We start from the raw sequence: 21,431 nt of genomic DNA on the forward strand, positions 1-21,431 counted from the left end.
AAAAAAAGGGAAGGGGGGAAGAAAAAAGAGATGGGAGAAAAGGGGGTTTTCCCCATCTCTTTTGAAGAGATTTTCTTCCCCCCCTCCCTTTTTTTTCTTTCCCCCTTCTCTTTTTCGGGAAAGAAAAATATGACGTAATTGGAACTTGTTCCGCAAAAGTTATACAAAATTGGGACAGTTTCGGTGACGTCTTTTTTGTTATATGTGTCATAAAATAAATATCTAATTTAATCTATAAAAAAGTTTGTGTTAAATAAAGTGCTTCTAAAATATTTACTTATATTTTTAAGAAGCAATATTATTATACTAAAATTAAAGTATAATCTATATAAAAACAAGGATGACAACATCCATAAGTATCAAAGTACAAAATCATGGGGCGGCAGTGGGGCACTAAGGTGAATTCTCAAGCATATGTTGTAACTTTACAAAGATTCTCATAAATCAGCCATGTTACGTCATAAAAATGAAGGAGATGAGAGGAGAAGTGAGTAAGAAAACCCATAAAAAAAGAGATGGATAATCCAACATTTTTATGACATCACAAAGCTGATTTTTTAAACACTTAGTAAAGTTATGCATATGTTCAGTGATCATAAAAAGAAGAATAAAAAGATGGAGAATAAAGGACATAAGAATAAAAGTCGATAAACATGATAAAAAAATCACGAAACCGTCATAAATGTTTATTAATGTTTTAGAAATGGAAATTCTAGCAGATAAATACATTTGTTTATATTTTGTTATATATTTTCCCAAAAACTAAATTTATCCCAAGAAATTTAATTATTCGTAGCTGACTCATTTATACAGCCTCTAGGGGCGAAGAGAGAGAAGAAATCATCAAGTATCATGTAATATAAAAAACAAGCAAAGGTGTTTAATCATGAAAATGTAGGAATTTTTAATTACTTTTCGCATGTTACCTATTAAATTAGAACAATAATAGACATACTATATCTAGATTACCAGTCTGACCCGATTTTTCATCAAATCTAAAAAGGAACATTTCTAGCAGACGAAAGAAATGTTTACTTTCGACTAAAGCTGAGATGGATTCTTTAAAAAAAATTAGGCTCGCTACTCGCTGGTGAGGCAAAATAATTTTTCTGATAAATCCTCCAAAATCACATTAAAAATCTACAAAAATTAAACAAAACCTTATGTTAATAACCTTTTTATGATTTTATAATAGTATGTATATTATTGTTTTATTTTAATAGGTAACCTGCGAAAAGTAATCAAAATTTTTGGGCAATTAAGTATGATTCAGCAAAGCTTTGTAGTAAAATAATTATACTGTATACATCTGATGAATGAAATAAATAAAGACACGTGTTAGTATAATGTTTACACAATTTCAACCAATGAGATCTCTTGGATGTTCCTTAAAGGAAGCCTGCAAGAAATACCACGCTTTAACTGCTGAAAGACTGCCACAAGTAGACCCAATACCCCAAATTTGAAGCCTTCAGCTTCTATAACAAAAAAGTTCTAGGCATTTTAAAATGACATTTTATGTACAATGAAAATTTTGAAAGAATTGCAGTGCTAATGTTAGAAATTTTGAAATTAAACTACGTGGCCTAGAAACAAAATTAAAAGCTTATTTTTGTCATAAATTTAGGCAACCAGTAACTAATTATATTTTTACAATAAAAATACCCATTTTTATAGTCAAAACCATTAAAAAAAAATAAGTTTAACGTGCGTTGTACCGAGTGTACTGTAGCCAATCAGAAGGCTGAATCAGCTAAGCAACCAATCACAGCTCAGCTTGTCTTAGTTTACCCCTTTGTTTACGTATGATTTTTGTTTAAAAATGCAATTTAAATCGATTTTTTTTCATGGATTTTAACTATGAGATGTGGTGTTTTTATTGTAAAAATGTAATCAGTTACTGGCAATCTAAGTTTCTGACAAAGATAAAGTCATAATTTTGTGTCTAGGCGATGTAATTTCATATTGTTTTTTCTTTTATAAGCATTGGAAATCTTTCAAAAGTTTCATTGTACATAAAATGCTATTTTGAAATGCCTAGAACTTTTTTGTTATTGAAGCTGAAGGCTTTAAATTTGGGGTATTGGGTCCACTTGTGGCAGTCTTTCAGGAGTTAAAGGGTGGTATTTCTTGCAGGCGTCCTTTAAGGATTCTTCTATTGGTGGAATCAGACATTATGTTTCTTGAGTAATCTCTCTACTGGAACAATCTACAATTTCCCCCTATGGTAAGACATTTATAATTCCTATAATGAAGTAACAGGATGTGTGTTTGTCTGTACCGAAGGATCTCGCTAACTGTTGAACCGATCGGATTCTCCTTAACAGGGTAGCTTCTCATAGGTCCTGGGAAGGTTGATAAGAGAGGTTACCACCACCCTCTCAAGAGAAATCACGAAAAAAACGCAATAAAGACTTCAACGCAACATATGTAGATGGGTATCTTAGAGACTTGAACCAAAAAAACAAACATTTAAAGAGGGCTCTAGGGGAGTAGCAGCTAGTCCTTATAATAAAGTAACAGAATGTGTGTTTGTCTGTGTGTCTGTACCGAAGGATCTCGCTAACTGTCGAACCGATCGGATTCTCCTTAACAGGGTAGCTTCTCATAGGTCCTGGGAAGGTTGATAACTATTTTGATGAGGGCACCACCACCCTTCCATGAGAAATCGGCAAAAATAAAAACGATGCCCTGCGGACTAATTTTGCAATTACCTAAAAACATAACTAACACCGTTCATCGACGAAAAAAATATTTTAGGTAAATAGCTGATTTTAAAATAGATTGAAAATAAATAATCTTACGTGTCCCTAGAGGCCTCTTAAAAGGATTAATTTAACAAAATGTCGTCTTTGTGTGAGAAATCTTTGGAAAACTATTGTGGAATTGCCTTGTTTATGTGCGCTTCAATCATGGGGGGCTGTCGTGAATCTTTGTCAGAGAAGCAGGGACTAGGGAACGGGATTCAGACAAACAATTCTAAGTGAACATTTCCCCACAACCCTCTTCCCTTATTTCTCCCATTCCTACCATCTTTCCTTTCAGCTACACAAATTTAACGCCAACTCTACGCCACCAAAATATCTAATTTTCGGTAATTTCAAATGGAATTAATTGGCTGAATGACATCCCCTTTCAGAGAAGGAACTAGAGGTATGAAACTGCATAATAATTGGTTTAATTGATGGTTTTTCAGATCTATTTCCATCTAGTTGCTAGAGTTAGATTAGAGGCAAGTATTTATATTTTTTTGGTGTTTTGTACCTTTTATAGTAAGCAAGGTAACAAGTATGACAACATCCATAAAAGTGAAGCTCTGGAACAGTAGTACAATCAAACATTAACACTTGTATAGTGTCAGAACTGTATCAATAGGTTTTGAATAAATGAGTCTCAACAAAATTGTAAGTAATATTTTTTTTGCAAAACTGCTTAAATATGGGATATGTTTTAGGTCTACTTAATTGTGGCAGTCATCCAGCAGTTAGATCGGTTTATTTCTTGCAGGCTTCCTTTAAGCACATACGTTAAATTTAATTGATTTTAGTGATTTTTTTGCTCATAATTGTATACTTAGTATTTTTAGTAATTATTATTCCATAAACAACACCAATAGGACAATCATATCAGAGCACTTCTTAGTTTCTTATACGAAAAAATCACGCATGAACAGAAAAAGCCTAAAAACTATCCTAAATTGTTAAACATACATAAACAATTGATAGTGTATCAAAGAAAAGTTCTTTTATTCCTTAAATAGTACAAAATAATTTTTTTTCATTTTGACTTTAGCAATGCCATCAACTTTAACACGTTGAAGATGAAATACTAATTTTGTTCTAAAACGCGCAATTTTCAGAGTTAAAACATGATTAATACCTTAATCTCTTCCTTTAAACTTACTTGACAATCGAAAACCTTTAAATCAACACATTTCAGTACAGCTCTTCACAAGTCATTTTTACCTGGAGGTCGATTGTGGAAAAAGCATGGCCTAATATCAATTTTTTTTTCATAAATGGAATAGTCTATACTTGTGTAAATTATGGTATCAATTCTAGATTGGCTACGTTATTCTAACTAGTTCTATAACTGATTAATCTGTTTCCAAAAATCTAGCTTTCTTTCTTTGCACTTCTTTGTACTGTTTTTTTTTGTCAAAATTATAAAATGTTTTAACAAATAGTCTTAAATAGATGAGATAATATAAATAGAAAAGGATATCCAGGGAGGTTGGCTAAATCTTCCCTTATTACCTCTTAGCAGATGAACTATCCCTTCCTGTAAAATCTACATGAATTGGACACAAAAAAATACATTTTACATGAAAACAACTTTACAGTAGCGAAGCTAATTTTAAATTAAATTTTTTAAAACCATAGATTAGCAAACAAAGCTCTTTACAACCGCCCTCTGTTTGCTAGTGGAACAAGGGGGGGGGGGGGGCAGTTTGAACACTTTCACATAAATAGTAAGCTTTGAGGCACATGTTTAATTGGGTGTGTTTTAGTTAATTATGAGAAAATATATCAACAGTAATGAAAAACTTTGAGCTGCAAAATTGTTGTAATATTTATTAATAGCCACAGCAAGCGGCTGGTAGTTTGCAGCTCAACAGTTTTTTGTTACTGTTGATATATTTTCTTATAATTAACCAAAACAAACCTCAAAAAAAAAAACAAGATTACATGTTCAATTTTACAAGTTTAGCTGAATAATTGCACCAGCGGTCAGCCGCCAAACCACCAAATTAAAAGTTTTGCAGAATATTTCTAGACTGACCCATAGTATTATAATTCAGAGCTCTATCTTGTATATGGGCCTCAGAGCGCACTGTTTCCGTGAAAGTGTACACCCCCCCCCCTTATTTAAGTTTAATAAAGACATAGAGTCATTCTAAATGTTTTGAATTACAAATCCATTTATAAATACTAAATTTTGACACTATTTAATAAGAACATTTATTTGTATTAAATAAAAAAAACAAGGTTCACAACATCCATAAGTAGCGAAGCACAAAATCTATTGTAAAAACGGACAAAGTGAGTCATAAAGCTGATTATCTGTTAACACAAAAAAGAAAAAAAAGAGCAGTCTGACCGCTATGGATGTGTTACATTTAATTATGCTCCATATTTATGTGAATAGCTACAAGAATTTTCAGCCTTCTATCTTTTACAGGAACTGAGAAAATCATGTCCCTCCCCCCCCCCCCGTTTTGTTTCTAACAGATGGACTGACAGACGGATGGACGGACATTTCGAAATTTAGAGTAGCTTTGCTACTAAAATAATAATACATTGAGAAATCAGTTGTGAAAATATAAGTGGCTTAAAAGCAGTCCAACTGCTATGGATGTTTTATACTTAATTATGCTCCATATTTATTTTATGTTTACAAGAAGTTTCAGTTTTCTATCTTTTATAGGAGCTGAGAAAATGATGTTTCCCCCTTTTTGTCTCTAAAAGACGGATGGACATTTCAAATTATAGAGTAGCTTCACTACTAAAAAAAATAATACATTGTTGAATCTTATTTAATAAGGATGACAACATCCATTAAAGCAAAGCTCTTAAAATTAAATAGAAATTGATTATAATCATGGTTGCCGTTTAAGATTTGTAATATTTACTATACCTAATTTTACAGATATAGAGATATCATGAATGCTTATATTCATCACAATTATTGGATCTTCGTTTAGGAAGGCCTAAACAGCTATTTTTTAAATCATTTTATCATTTTGACAAGAAAAACAAGTACAAAGAAGTGCAAAGAAAGAAAGCTAGATTTTTGGAAACAGATTAATCAGTTATAGAACTAGTAAGAATAATGTAGCCAATCTAGAATTGATACCATAATTTACACAAGTATAGACTATTCCATTTATGAAAAAAAAAATTGATATTAGGCCATGCTTTTTCCACAATCGACCTCCAGGTAAAAATGACTTGTGAAGAGCTGTACTCCTAGACATTAATAAATGTGTTGATTTAAAGGTTTTTGATTGTCAAGTAAGTTTAAAGGAAAAGTTTAAGATATAAAACTCATGTCAACTCTGAAAATTGTTCAAATGAGAACAAAAATACGGTTTTAACATTTTTGTGTTGGCAGCCATGACTTCAACTAATTCTATAAGGAAAATAAAAAAATATCTTTCTATTGTTAGAAAAAATATTTTTTTTCAACACACTATCATTTCTTAATGTATTTTTTACAATTTAGGATAGTTTTTAGGCTTTATTGTTCATGCGTGATTTTTTTTGTATAAGAAACTAAGAAGTGCTCATCATATAAAATTTTGTTGAATAACAAGTTTTTGAAAAAAAACATTATTTAAAGGAACCCTTTGGTTTCATTTATATAGAATTATATAGTTTCTACGCTTTCTAAATCGTACCTAACTGTAACAGGAGTCATCATTTTGAATTCTTACATGTCTAACATTAAGGTGTACAGACAGACTCTTATTATATAAAACTGTGCTCCAAGCAAATACACATACACACACACACACACACACACACACAAATACACACATACACACGCATACTACATCAATGCAGTGAGCAACAAATTTTCCTACAATCTTACCCAAACTCTTAACAGCTAAATTTAAAGATTTCTAATAAGTAAATGATTAATAAATAATATAACAAGAATGATAATTCATTTAATAGTAGCGATGATTCTTTTATAAAACGAATATGGTGAATTATAGGTAAAAAGTCATTTTAAACATTGCTGTTAAATGATTTCCATAGATTAAAATGTTTATAGCCTGTTAGTGTGCCAAGAAAGGCCTCCAAAAGTCTTGATGTCTGTGACCTTAAATAGTAATAGAAGGATAAAACATGTTTAATTTTGATGTAACTCATATACAATTACATGTTGTTCTGCTATTTACAAAAATCTGTCGTATTATATGAACTGTTATAAAACTTGAAATTCAAGTTTTAAACATTTCAAAAATAAACTTATATATAGATAGTCAATGTGAAACTTTAATTATGTGATAAGCTAATGTTTTTATTAGTTTTGTGTTATTTAGTTTTGTTAGAATAGTTATTCATCGCATCGTATTATAGACAGCTTTCCACGGGTATGAAAAATTATAGAATTATAACCGAAAACAATGTTTTACATTATATTATTCGGGAAAAAATGTCTATAACACGATGTTGCACATAATTCTTCAGTATGACTGAGAAGCGGTTCTAATTCAGCGGATATTAATCGGTTTCGAAGCCTTACTGGAAATATAATTCTTTATTTTGTTTGGTGAAGAAGCTACTCTATAAGTAAAACATATATGTGTGTTCTTATTCTGTGCGTTTACAGCATAATTGATCATTGCTTATTGTTCGATTTAAAAACTTTGGTGACAATTTTTTAACAATATTTTCCCAACAATTTTGTTAGTTTATTAGATAATAGTCCCTTTCGTAAGATCGCCCCATAAGGGGCGATGCGTCGTATTTTTAAAATGTCTTTTTATAGGTTATTTTAGGTTAGGTTAGGTTATATTGGGTTAGGTGATTGCCCCACAGTGTTAGGTAATTGGCCCCGCAGTGTTAGAGCCCCCCGCAGGGGCTAGAAATAGGAGAAAGCTACTGTGAAAAATAAGAAAAATCGCCCCATAAGGTGCGATGTTATTATTATATCTGAGCTTTTGATATGCAAAAAAATTGTGCTTTAGAAAATGAAAAAGACAGTGTGGGGTGGGGGGGGGGGGGTAATTTAAGGTTTACAAAAAATTATGATAATCAAGAAAACTCTTACTAAAGTTTAAATTTATTGATGGACTAGTTTACATCTGTCCTTAAACAAAATTTAATATTGAAGCAATTCAGCTACAAAATTATTCTGTTATTAACCCTTACAGAGCGGGCCCCAATTCCCACCTTAATAGATCGGGGGGGGGGGGGACTCAAAGAGCCCCCCCCCCCCTCTATATCGGCTCCTGGTACAGATAAAGACGTAAAAATTTTTTCTGGTGGTTCATGTGTAATATTAGAGAAAATTACTTTTTCTAGTCATAGCGGTCAGACCGCTCCTTAGCCGCTTTTTAGCGGCCAGCCGCTAAATTTTAAAACAGCTGTAGAACGGCCAATTTTGCAGCTAGGATGACCAAATTTTAGGACGAACTTTTATTTTTCATAACAAAAAAATACTTTTTCTGATCATCGCCGAAAAACGTCAAATAACGGAAACCGCCATTTTTCGGCGGTTACGGCGGTAAAACGGCGGTCGGCGGCGCAAATTAATATTTTTATCTGTTTATTATTACTCAAGGATTTACCAAAAAAAAATTATAGGTCTCTAGCTGTAATAGAAGCCACGATATTCATGATATATGTCTGTAGTAAAAGCCGGACAAAAATCGGTCATAAAGTCGGTCAGGGAGCGGTCAAACGGTCATAACACCACTTTTCTCAGAAGGTCATTGATATCTAAGTATTCACCAAAAAAATTTTAGGTTTCTACCTTATATACAAATGTCATAATGTAGAAATTAAGATTTATTTAGAATTTTTTCTAATTTTTTTTTGCTACCCAACCGACTTTGACCGGACACCACGACCGACACAGACCAGATATCCTAATAAAATCAACTCTTGCTGACGTATAATTACTAAACTTAAAAAGTCATGAAGTTACAGCTCTCCATCTTACCTACAAAAAAATGAGATTGAAAAAACTAGAGGGGGGTTAAGTTCTTACTGTCTACAAGAGTTAATGTTCGTTTTTAAAGCTTCGCTTTCATAGATGTTATCGTCCTTGTCCAGATAAAAATGGTAGCTGGACCAAACAATCCTGGGATGGAGCTGGACCTGGCTTGGATTCAAGCTGTCAAGGTTCTGCATTATTTATTTACTAGCGGCTTCGCCCCTAGCCTCTAGGGGCTTTGTCCCAAGAGGTTTGATCAACCTATTTTTTTGTATTTTAGATTTAAAAAGAAAAAGTAAAAAAAAATTTTTGGGGGGGAGGGGGTATTTTTCATTTTTTGGGGGGGTTAGGGGTTTCCCACCCCCCAAGAAAATAGCTTAAAACCATCACAGGACCAGTAGGTATATTCCCTGAAGAGTAGAGCCCAATCGGTTCAGTGGTTACTGAGATCTTAAGCTTCAGACGGACAGACAGACGGACAGACGGACAGACAGACAGACAGACATCGTTCTACTTTGTATTATAGAAGGCCACATGATATATTTGGTAAATTCAGATTATATCGAAATCAATTCGGAAAAGGCACGAAACCTATACGTGATTTTCAGCTGTTATTGGGGGGCACAACAGTAGGATTAATGACCTCTCTATCTGCCTCCCAATTATTACTTTAAAATAATTGCGCTTATTGGCTATACCTTATTTCTGGGTAAATTTGATGTTTTAATGTTTTATTTACGTGAATATTTGGAAACTAACATATTTTACAAACTTGTAAAGTAGGTTTGATGTTTTCACACAAAGTGCCTGTTGTGCACTTATGACCCCCCCCCCCTCTTTTCCCTGCAGGAGGCCCAGGGACTAAACCTAAGGTTAACATACCCTGCCGGGCTACTATGTCCCTAATAAAACCTAACCTAACCAGGCCTGAATTTAAAAAAATTAACAAATTATCAAAAAAAAAATGGCGGATTACTCTATAATTAAGCGCCGTAGCTGTTATTTATAATTTGAAATATAGAAAATAACTATATCTATAGCTATAGTAAACAATCTTTTATGAAGGTTAATTTACCCGCGGTCAAGAGGCGGGCAGAAACCCTCGGCACCCGTAGGACCGTCAAACAGCAATGGCAGGTAAAATTTCTGGGATTTAAAAAAGGTTCACTAACAAGTATAGGCTAAATTTTATATTACAAAATTATAAGCGAAGCATCTCTTTAATTCCTAAATATGTATGCATGACCATAAATATTATTCTTTATTTAGGCAATTTGACAACATATCTACATACAATTTTGTTTAGATAATGAAATTAATATTCTTGCTTATTTTTTTGCCACTGTCTGATCGATGGATGTTGTCATCCTAGATTTTTACAATTATTATTCAGGCATTATAGAAAATAACTAGAGGTGGAAAGGGTTAAATAACTAAGTCCCCATCCCAAGGACCTTGTGCCGACTTTCAATTGAGTCTTTGAAAATCAACCAGTAGTGTTGGGAATATTAACATAGCCAAGAAGCAGAAAACAATTTGCTAGCAGACAAAAAAGGTCCTTAAAAGGGGGATCCAGGTATTTGTCTGGTTATACATCTATACAGTATAAATTTATTATTTAGGCAGCTTGGTTGCTGAGGGCAGTTACCTGTATTGATCTGACAACTCTTTCAGGTAAATAATTAGTTTGTTGCAGTTACTATTATATTACTTAACTAGCGGCTTCGCACCTAGAGGCCTCTAGGGTCACATGAGGTGGGGGAGTTGAATTCGAAAAACCAATTTTTTATTTAAATTTAAAAAGAAAAAGTAAAAAAAGTTTCGTTTGGTTTATACATAGTTAGAAACCTTCCCAGTACCCATGAAAAGCTACCCTGTAAATGAGAACCATATCGGTTTAGAGGTTAGCGAGATCCTTTAGTACAAACAAACAGATATATAGACTGAAAAACAGACATCCTGTTACTTTAAATTCATGTTCGTTGATACATTTGTAAGGCAATGATTAAAATTCTGTTTATTTTCTAATGTAAATAATTTTGTTAGAATTAGCTTATTAAGGTTTTTTCTGAATTCTCATTTTATTATACCTGACCTAAAGTAATAATTAAACTAACAAAAAATAGCCCGTCCACCATTACTTTATGTTTTTAAAGGCAGGGTTATCAGTGTTCAACAAGATACTTTGTGTGATAGCACCAATAAAATTTTTTTTTTTTCATTTTTAGGAGATGACACCCCATCAAATACAAGTAGACTGGCTTTGAAAGCTGCCCGGCCTATTAGAAATGACATTATCGAGGTATTTAGTAGCAAAACTACTCAATAAAAATGTCGGATCTACTGCAGTTCACGGTAAAATATTGCTGGTAACGAATATTGCAAAAAAAATCTATTGCTGCTAGCTGCAAAACGCCTGAACGTACAGATCATACCCGCACACCATTTTAAGCGGTATAAGAAGGCCTACAAATAATCTGGAATAGCCAAGATCCAATGATGCACAGGGAAAGCTTCACTGAAGAAAAAACGCGTAAAATAGGCCTTTTTCGCGCATTTCTCTAAACTGCGAGATAATTATGCATTATTGATTTGTGGCTATTCCAGATTATTTGTAGGCCTTCTTATGCCACTTAAAACAGTGTGCGTGCATTATCTGTACGTTCAGCCGTTTGGCAGCTAGCAGCCTTTAAAATTCATAGACTTTTTGCAATATTCGTTACCAGCAATATTTTACCGTGAACTGCAGTAGATCTAAAATGTCTGTTATCCGGCCTAGCCACCTATCTTAGAACGGAGCAATAAATAGCAGGTTTCTCAGAACAGACAGACATTTCATATGATAGAGCAGATTTGATTATCTGCAAAACTTACATGAAATTGGCCACATTGTAAATAGTATTTTTATTTCGAACTACATTTGTCTATAAAATTATCTAATGAATAAATTCGAGGCGATATATATGATTATGTATCTGTTATATCTAATCTTCCCTTTAATCAAATATCAAATATCAAAACCTTAGCGGGAGAGACAACAAAAAAGTTTACTCAATAGTTTAATGTCTAATTACAGTTCTTATTCAGGCCATGGATGTTGAAGGATTAAAAATCACCTGTGGGGCCGTTTGTGTTTACCCGAGTAGGGTTAAGGAGACTGTGGAGTTCCTGGCTAAATATGGTGCCAGCCAGGTTAGGTATATTTTATGTTTGTTCTAAGTAGGGTTAAGGTGACTCATAGCTAAATATGGTGAGGCATTTATTAATTGGATGTAACTCCGTAGGTTAGGTACATAATGTTTTTGTATGCCCAAGTAGGGTTAAAAGGAGACTGTTTTTTCTAGTTAACTTGGTGCTAGCCAGGTTAGGCATACTTTATATTTGGGGTCAACCCCGTAGGGTTAAGAATATTTGTGTTTACCCGAGTAGGGTTAGGGAGACTTTTTTTTGCTAGTTGAATATGGTGCAGCCTGGTTAGGCATATTATTTTTGAGATTAACATCCCCATAGGGTTAGGTACACAATGTTAATAACCAACCCTCAAAGGGAAAGGACACTGAATTGCTGAGAAAATATTAGGGTCTATGCACTGGGTATGATTTTACTATTTTTGTGACTTTTCTTTCTGAATATTTACATGGTGTGGAATAAGAGGGGGGGGGGGGGGGTAAAGCCGTACAAATGCCCCAAACTTGTTTTTGGGGGTGGTCATCACCTCTTTACTCACGAACCTTTAACTTTTCTGGGTTAATGATACTTTAAATATTGGTTTCTGTGATAATTTTAAATTACTTTAATACCTTAATTACTTGACATAGAAAATAATCAATTCCTTGTGTTATTTTATTTCAGATTCCTGTAGCAGCTGTGGCTACTGGCTTTCCTAGCGGTCAATACAGCCTAGATACCAGGCTACAGGTAATATTTCTTAGCGGTGAATACAGCCTAGATACCAGGCTACAGGTATTATTTCCTAGCGGTCAATACAGCCTAGATACCAGGCTACAGGTATTATTTGCCAGCTACATGCTTTTTTCTGTAAATACAAATGTGCATTATTTCTAAAACTGTCTGTAATGAGTTGTGATACAAGTCATACTGTTTGATTTAATTTTGTAATTCTGCTTTGGAACTTTCTTTACACTTATTCTAAACCATAATCTTAGGAGATTCGTATGGCTGTAGAGGCAGGGGCAAGAGAGATTGATATTGTTATCAACAGAACCTTGGCACTCCAGCACAATTGGGAGGAGTTGTACAAGTAAGTTTATGTGAGGAAGGGACTTATGTTCGCAGCTTCTTGTGTTAAATGATGTGTAAATTCTAAATTGTATCATGAAATATGACTCTTTGTATTGAACTAAAGTCTGCGCCTCAAGCATTTAGGAGCTCTGTATTCAAAGGAGTAATAAAGAGAAGTAAAACCATTCAAAGACTTAAATCCAAAATTAAAACAGCCATGGCCATTAAAAATCTTCCCTACTATATCGGATATTAAGCTTTAAAAAAAACTTTTCTATAGTGCAAAGTAGAACATTGTCTGTCTGTCTGTCCATCTGAAGCTTAAGATCATGGTAACTGTTGTGCCAATTGGGCTCTATTCTTCAGTTAATATAGCTATTGGTCCTGTGGTGGCCAATTTTAGTTTTATGCAATACAAGGATAACAAAATGTTACTGACTCTTTGTACTACCAGAATAAAGTAAAATTACTAGGCTCTTTGTATGCTTATTGATTGTGTAAATATTTAGAGAGGTTGTTGCCATGAAAGAGGCATGCGGAGATGCCCATATGAAAGCTATTCTTGCTATTGGTGAACTGGGCACCATGGAGAATGTTTATAAGGTAACAATTTATGATCAGTTGCTTAGAAGTGCATTAGTTGCCCTTTTTAATTATGTTTTAAAAATGAATTGCACCAAAATTTGAATAAAAAGGGAGGAAAGCATTATAGAAATATAAGAAATATACAACAACAATAAATTTATTTAAATATAGTTAAAGCTTTCAAAATGACAAAACATTTTTTTATATTTTTTCAGGCATCTCTTGTTTGTATGATGGCTGGATCTGACTTTATCAAGACTAGCACAGGTACACAACGAGTAACAAAAATTTAATTATTGATGTAGCCAATAAGATTGCTTGAATTATTGATTTAACCAATAAGAACGATTCAATTATTGATGTAACTAATAAGAATGATTGTTATTGACGTAGCCAATAAGAAAGATTTAATTATTGATGTAACCAATAAGAATGATTCAATTATTGATGTAGCCAATAAGAATAATTCAATTATTAATGTAATCAATTTGATTGATTGAATTATTTATGTAACCAATAAAAATTTTTAAATTATTAATGTAACCAATAAGAATGCTTGAATTATTGATGTAGACAATAAGATTGCTTGAATTATTGATTTAACCAATAAGAACGGTTCAATTATTGATGTAACTAATAAGAATGATTGTTATTGATGTAGCCAATAAGAAAGATTTAATTATTGATGTAACCAATAAGAATGATTAAATTATTGATGTACCCAATAAGAAAGATTAGATTATTTAAGTAACCAATTAGATTGCTCGAATTATTGATGTAGCCAATAAGAATAATTGAATTATTGATGTAACCAATAAGATTGCTTGAATTATTGATGTAACCAATTAGATTGCTTTAATTATTGATGCAACCAATTAGATTGCTTGAATTATTGATGTAACCAATTAGATTGATTAAATTATTGATTTAACCAATAAGAATGATTCAATTATTGATTTAACCAATAAGAATGATTCAATTTTTGATTTAACCAATAAGAATGATTCAAGTATTGATTTAACCAATACGAATGAATCAATTATTGATTGAACCAATAAGAAAGATAGAATTATTGATGTAGCCAATTGCAATGCTACCTAAGTAACTGGTCATGTGATAGCAACTAGGGAAAAAACATCCCTAAAAAGTCCCTAAAGTTGTTAAGCCAACTAATAAGAAAAATTATTATAAAACTTAGGAAACTAGTGTTTTAAATAGCATAATGTCCAATCCCTTCCTGAATAGAGAAAAGTGGGTCTATCAGGTTTACGTTGAAAATTAATGTGACATTTTCTCAGGGAGTAAGGGAGGGGACAATGGGCAGTTAATTCAATTTTATAGTTGTGACCCTTTCAGGTTGAAAACCCAGATATTTCCAGATAAAATAAGTATTTACAATATAGCAACCTTTAGTGGAAATTTTTGACTTTTTGAATTGTTTTTCATTCGAAATGCACCATCCTTAAACTGATGCTTTACTACAAGCCCTTAATTCTAGAGATCAAAACCCTTGTTTACAATTCATTTCCATAATTATTATTATTTAAACTTCGGAAAATTAAGGAAACATACTATTTTACTTTTACAACATCTTTTACCCAAATTTTTTTATTGTATTTATTAAAAAGCTTAGACATGAAAAAGCCTTTAAATAATTATATTACAAAACTTACTAAAACAATTACCTTGCTACAGAACTTTTAACTCAAGTTATTTCATTTAACGAAATAAAAATGAGATACCTTGCGTCAAAATTTCATACTACATAAATAAAATAGTTGAGAACATAAGTACATCTTAATTTTAAAGATCTTAAGGTTTAAGTAACATATCTTAGGATAACTGGTAGCTGCGCTCCTAGCATCCAGGACAGAAAAATAAAATAACACCATCTTGAGATTTTAATGATAAACAAACCTTGAACAACTCAGGACTTCGTGAATTTTCCCTAAAATTTTGAGGAATGAGAAACTGTCCCAATTTTGTATAACTTTAGCGGAACAAGTTCCAATTACGTCATATTTTTCTTTCCCGAAAAAGAGAAGGGGGAAAGAAAAAAAGGGAAGGGGGGAAGAAAAAAGAGATGGGAGAAAAGGGGGTTTTCCCCATCTCTTTTGAAGAGATTTTCTTACCCCCCTCCCTTTTTCGGGAAAGAAAAATATGACGTAATTGGAACTTGTTCCGCTAAAGTTATACAAAATTGGGACAGTTTCTCATTCCTCTAAAATTTTGAAATTAATCGGATCATTAATTACAGAAATATTAAGCTAAAGACAAAAAACTTTTGCCTTTACATTAAATCAATAAGAAACATCTAACATGTCTAAAGTAACGAAAAGAGCTAACCGTTACGGACGTACAAATGTGCGGGACCTAATTATAGGAAGGCTTTGCTCATAATAACTAATAATCTTAATATAATTTCTTTCTACAACGCACTAATCGGAATGAATTAACATTAAACAAGAATTAGATATAAAAAATGTAATGATTCAATTTACAAAATAATTTTCAAAATCAAAATATTCTGTCTGCTTGTTATTGTTTATCTTTTTGTTGACGCGCTAGTTTGCCGCGAGATTATGCATGATTTTGCGTGACGTCATTCATAATTGGTCCCCAAGATTGGTTAGAAACTGCTAAATTCTTGCATGTTCCCTTTAAGCCAGTCCCCAAAGTCTGAGACTCCTAAAAATTGAATATTCGATCCATTGTCCCCTCCCTTACTCCCTGCATTTTCTAGTATTTTTTAAAATCATTGGTTGCCCTTAAAAACTACATCTTTACTCTCTTTTTTCCTAGGAAAGGAAGGTGTGAATGCCATCCTGCCTGTTGGTCTTGTCATGTGTAGAGCCATCAGGTAAAAACATTTGAAATCGTTTAATATCCGCTGGATTAGAACCGGTTTTAAGCCATACTGATTGAGAAGATTGCTGAAAAGGCTGAATTTGTATTTTTCCTCAAGGAATATTTAACCCTTAACGGTCGGGGGGGGGGGGGGGGGGCGTTGAACGCCCCCCCATCCGGTTTTTTCTATCTCATTTTCTGTGTGTGAAAGATAAAGAGCCCAAACTGCGTGACTTTCTAAGTTTGGGTATGACACATAACCGTGAGTTGGAATTTTTTGAATATCTTCATCCTGGCGGGCACAGGATGCCAGCAAACCTGGCAGGGTCATCCAGGTAAAGAGCAAAAATATTTTTTTGACTTTAAAAAAGCATTTTATCTTACCAAAATACTAAGATATCCTCTAGTAGTACATTCTCATATTAGGTTTTCAAGTCAATTTCAGGTTCCAGGTATGATCCTGCAGGTCTTAAACCTCCAGGTCTCCAGAAATCTTTAAATGGCTCCTGTGGCCGCAATTTTTGACTTAGAGGCTTCAAATTTTAAAGTTTTTCTTTTCTTACATGTCTACATAACGTATTAAAATTTCATAAAGATCCGCCGCCGTTTACCCGCCGACTGCGGCGGCTGGCAGCTGCCAAGTACAGCTGCGGCCGCTGAAATTTATAATTTGATATTTGAAATATAGAATTTACATAAAGATTAACATTTTCTGCAAAAAAAAATTTATTCTAGCTTAAAAAATAAAAAAATTACAGCCGTTTGAAATTTTAAAGTAAAAAAGGACCTAAAAACAAAGGTTGTTAAATAAAAGGATGAACCCCCCCCCCCCCCCCCCGACTGATTAAGGTGCAGCAAGGGGCCCGACTGTAAGGGGTTAAATTCTCCAGGTGGATCATGTTAAGCAGGGCATTTCAATGCTCAAAAATTAAAGCAGAGCATGCCAAAATTTTGCGAAGTTAAGCACATTTCAAAACAATGAATTGGCTTTCTCTGCTTAACTTGATCCTGATACTTCTCGAAGTTTATTTCAGGAACATTTAGAGTTATGAACAGAATTATGTTTCCAATTTGGCCTTCTAAAATTAAAAAACAAAGTAACATTGGTATCAAAAAGCTAAAATCACTTTCAAATGATTGCAGGGCCATTGACAGGTACATCTATGTAGAACTAGTTGTTCATTCCTTGTAATTGGAGCTTACTGTCGCTAAAACTTTTTTTGAGGGGAGTAAAATGAGGGGTTTCAAAGTTTGAGAACCCGCGACCATGGCTCAACACGTAGTGAATCCACTCATCGGGAAGGTTATAGGTTCGAATCTCGGGCCGACACCGCGTCATAACTAAAGACGTTAAAAATGGTTCCTACTGCTGCTATGTCAGATGCGCGACATACATAGTTAGAGTAGGGGGAATGCCTTGACCCAAAACAGGCGCAACTTGTTACCATGCACAGTTGGGACTTCTCAGAGAGAGTTGGTTGTCTGTCGGATGTTACTTAACCTAATATCCTTGGGTGTTTGGACAGAGAAGGGTGCGTAACAGTCATCCTTAGTTCTCCTGGATTGCTGGACTAGGACCTAGACAGTACACCAAATTAAAAAAGGTCCTGGACTGTAATCCCGCCCGTACGAGGTAATCTACTAGGTATGAACTTATATGCTGGAATAATTCCGAATAAACAGTGTTATAATTTTAGAGACTATTATGAAAGAACTGGCTTTGTTGTGGGATTCAAGCCTGCTGGAGGAATCAGGTATTAATTATTATATTCGCAGCTGCTCTATAACTAGGATATGTCTGTCCGTATTACTTTTGCAGTACGTTCCTTACTTTACCCGGCTATATCATAGCATTGCTTCCCCAGCTCTATGTTTAATTTTGTTGATTCCCTTGAGTTACGGGAGAAGCCATTGTAAATATACCAATATAATTTATTAGGTTGCTGTATAGCTATTGTGCCCTTAATTGTGTTTATCTGATTTAGTTATGCATCTGCTGCCCCCCCCCCCCCCCCCACCTGACGCAGGGAGGGGATCAGCTCTGCATAACCACCATGTTATGTTATATCTTTGCCATGTAATTCTTGTTCATATGTATCGTTATTGTTTCATATTTTGCGATATATTAAGGTACACACACAGACAAACATCCTATTACTTTTATATAAGGACAAGCATATGCGCCTTGTTACTTTCATATGAGGATAAATGCATCTAATATACAGATTGATATAAATTATTATTATTTTTCACAGAACTGCAAAAGATTGTTTGGTCTGGTTAATCTTAATCAAAGAGGAGCTAGGAGATGCCTGGCTGAATAATCATCTTTTCAGGTACATTTACGCACCTTTCTTCTTATCTTACATTTAATTAGTGGCTAAACCACTATAGTAGATGTCTCTAGGGGCATATGAAGAAAGGCAGGGAGCGGGCAATTCACCACTTTTAGAAATAACCTGATACTTTTTCGAGGGTAGTCATTTTTTCTAGAGGTGATTTCTCTTTCTCCCCCTAATAGTTATAAAACCTCCGCGGACCTATGATAATCTCCGTCGTAAAGGAGAACCATGTCAGTTCAATGGTTAGCGAAATCCTTCGTTAAACACAGACAGACAGACACAGAGATTGATAGACATCCTGTTACTTAATTTTGGAATGATTGATTTATTAAAATTTATTTAAAATTCATTTTTTGTCTATGTGTCAAATTCAAAGGTACAATAATTAATTCAAATTGAACAAATGCATTTTGATCTTGTGATTTTGTGTTTCAATTACGTGAAAGCTTCGGTAAAAGTAGGAGGAATGCCTTGGCTTTTGAAAACGGCGGAAAATTAAGGGTGGTAATCTTTTAGGTGTAGTTGGAACTTTTATTTGAATTTTCTTAATCGTTCAATAATTGAATTACTATGCAACTTCTTTCTGTATTTTAGAATCGGAGCCAGTGGCCTGTTGACTGACATAGAACGGCAGCTGTTCCACTGGGTGACCGGCAGATACGCAGCCGCTCATGAGCTGGCCATGTCATAAGTACAGTCAAAAATACACCAACAAAAACAGCTACACAATTTGATAAAACCAACTGATTTCAATATTCAGCTTTTGTTCTGTTAATATGCCGACAAAATACCATAGAATTAGTTAAAAGAAGATTTTTAAAGTATATTTTAAGAATTCCGCAGCCGGCTTCTAAATGCAATTTTGCAGCCGATTTTTTCGAATTCTTAAAGTAAATGATTGAATTCTTAAAGTAAATGAAATATGACACATGGAATGTAAAGATGGAATGATAAGAATCTTGGATTCATAAAGTAATGGCTGCAGGATTCATAAAGTAATGGCTGCACAAGTGGCTGCAGATTTACATTACGAATTCAAAATTTTGTTCTGAATATTTATGTGCTTAAAAAATCACGAAATTTCTCTGTAATTCCTTATACAGTTAATAAATCAAGGTAATTTGGGAAAGCAGGTATTTATCGTATAGTAGTATAAACAGTTTTTCATGGATATTAAATTCAATAAAAGCAAAGCCCTGAAATGGATGGACAAATGAACAATAAAACTTGTAGAGTGTCAGAACTGAATAATCAGAACATATGTGTATAAAAGTCGAAATAAAATTAAGTAAATTTGTTGAAAAACTGCTAACATACAGGATAATGTTTAAGGACATACTTACATTTTTAGGTCTTGTTTATAGAGATGATTCGCTTATAACAATGTAGTTTTGATGTCCTAGGAATCAGTATTCCAAAAATCAGATCAATCGGATGATTACATCACATAAAAATTTACAAATAAGGATCCCAGCTTTAAAACATCTTTTCCGATAATGCCTACGGTTGGGTACAAAAGAGCACGTAATTTAGGCGATCACTTGATCCGTGCTAAATTGTATCCCATCCATAGGTATGAAATTAGAAACATCCTTTTAAAGAAATTTCAGTTATTAATTTATAGCCCCAGACTTTTATACTTTTAGGTTAGGCAGGGATCTAAAGGGATAAGACAATGGCTGTTAAATTCATGTACATCCCAAATGATGACACACAAAATTATCCATTCTGTAGATTAATATTAGTGGTTGAAACGTTTGAACACTCAACTTACTAAACCAACCAATTAAAATTCAGGAAAAGTCCTCAAAGTTGTTAAGCCAACAAATAAGAAAATGCTTTTTATAAAACTTTGGGGACATATGATATAAACAGCCCATTCTTCCCTCTCTCTAATATATACTTTCAATTTTAGGATTTGATTATAGAGTTGCCTTGCTTATAACACTTTACCTTGTTGTCCTAAGAATCATTATTTAAAAAATCAGATGAATAAGATAATTATGTCATATAAAAATTGTTTTGTCAAAGTGTCAAGAAAATCAGCAAGTTTTAAATGGATATACGGAATTTCTGGTAACGATTATGGTGTTGCTACGCTTTCTAAATTGTACCTAACTGTCATAGGAATCATCATATAAAGTTTTAAATCGATGGAATAAGTGTAACATGTCTTTTTTTGTAATTTTATCACGAATAAAATGTTGTTTAAAAAGTAAAAAAAAATCAGCATGTCTTAAACGTATGTATTGACTTTCTGGTAGCGATTATAGAGTTGCTACGCTTTCTGAATTGTACCTAACTGTCATAGGAATCCTCATGTAAAGTTTTAAATAGATGAAATAAGTGTAACATATCTTTTTTTTATAATTTTATCACAAATAAATGTTGTTTAAAAAGTAAAAAAAAAATCAGCATGTCTTAAACGTATATATTGACTTTCTGGTAATGATTATAGATTTGCTACGCTTTCTAAATTGTCATGCACAGTTTGAAATCGCTACTACAATTATAACATGCCTAAATTAACGAAAAGAGCTAAGCGTTACGGAGGTACAGACGGACGGACGAACATAATTATAATAAAAGCTTCACTTTAAAAATCCGCCAAATGATATTTATAAAAATCTTCCATTTAAATTTGATCAATTTTAAGTGTAAAAATGAAAAAATATGAGAATGAGACAGGGATTGAGAGAGAGAGAGAGATCATGCGAAGCATAAAATAGATAGGATAATTGTAAC

At 33.3% G+C, this 21,431-nt stretch overlaps 1 protein-coding gene across 2 annotated transcripts; it reads left to right on the plus strand.

Annotated features, from left to right (window-relative positions):
- Window positions 1–8,718: 8,718 nt before the first annotated feature.
- Dera (deoxyribose-phosphate aldolase) lies at window positions 8,719–19,425 on the plus strand. Of its 2 annotated transcripts, none has more exons than XM_080177880.1 (13): window positions 8,719–8,858; window positions 9,736–9,807; window positions 10,293–10,344; window positions 10,899–10,972; window positions 11,758–11,862; window positions 12,523–12,678; window positions 12,837–12,931; window positions 13,422–13,515; window positions 13,713–13,764; window positions 16,300–16,357; window positions 18,042–18,098; window positions 18,600–18,680; window positions 19,281–19,425. In XM_080177880.1, exons 1-13 carry the CDS (start codon window positions 8,796–8,798, stop codon window positions 19,375–19,377), a joined length of 1,056 nt encoding a protein of 351 aa, XP_080034006.1. In that variant the 5' UTR covers window positions 8,719–8,795; the 3' UTR covers window positions 19,378–19,425. The 2 variants fall into 2 exon arrangements, with proteins under 2 accessions (XP_080034006.1, XP_080034007.1); XM_080177881.1 differs by having other exon boundaries at window positions 12,523–12,588.
- The last annotated feature ends 2,006 nt before the right edge of the window (window positions 19,426–21,431 follow it).

Source organism: Acartia tonsa, chromosome 11 (genome assembly GCF_053477335.1).
Source record: "Acartia tonsa isolate MP-2025a chromosome 11, ASM5347733v1, whole genome shotgun sequence".
NCBI lineage: Eukaryota > Metazoa > Arthropoda > Copepoda > Calanoida > Acartiidae > Acartia > Acartia tonsa.

Coding starts and splice junctions, on each gene's coding strand:
- Dera (XM_080177880.1), top strand. CDS start 8,796: ATGGTAGCTGGACCAAACAATCCTGGGATGGAGCTGGACCTGGCTTGG. Junction 12,679..12,836: donor GCCTAGATACCAGGCTACAG/GTATTATTTGCC, acceptor CCATAATCTTAG/GAGATTCGTATGGCTGTAGA. Junction 18,681..19,280: donor CTGAATAATCATCTTTTCAG/GTACATTTACGC, acceptor TCTGTATTTTAG/AATCGGAGCCAGTGGCCTGT.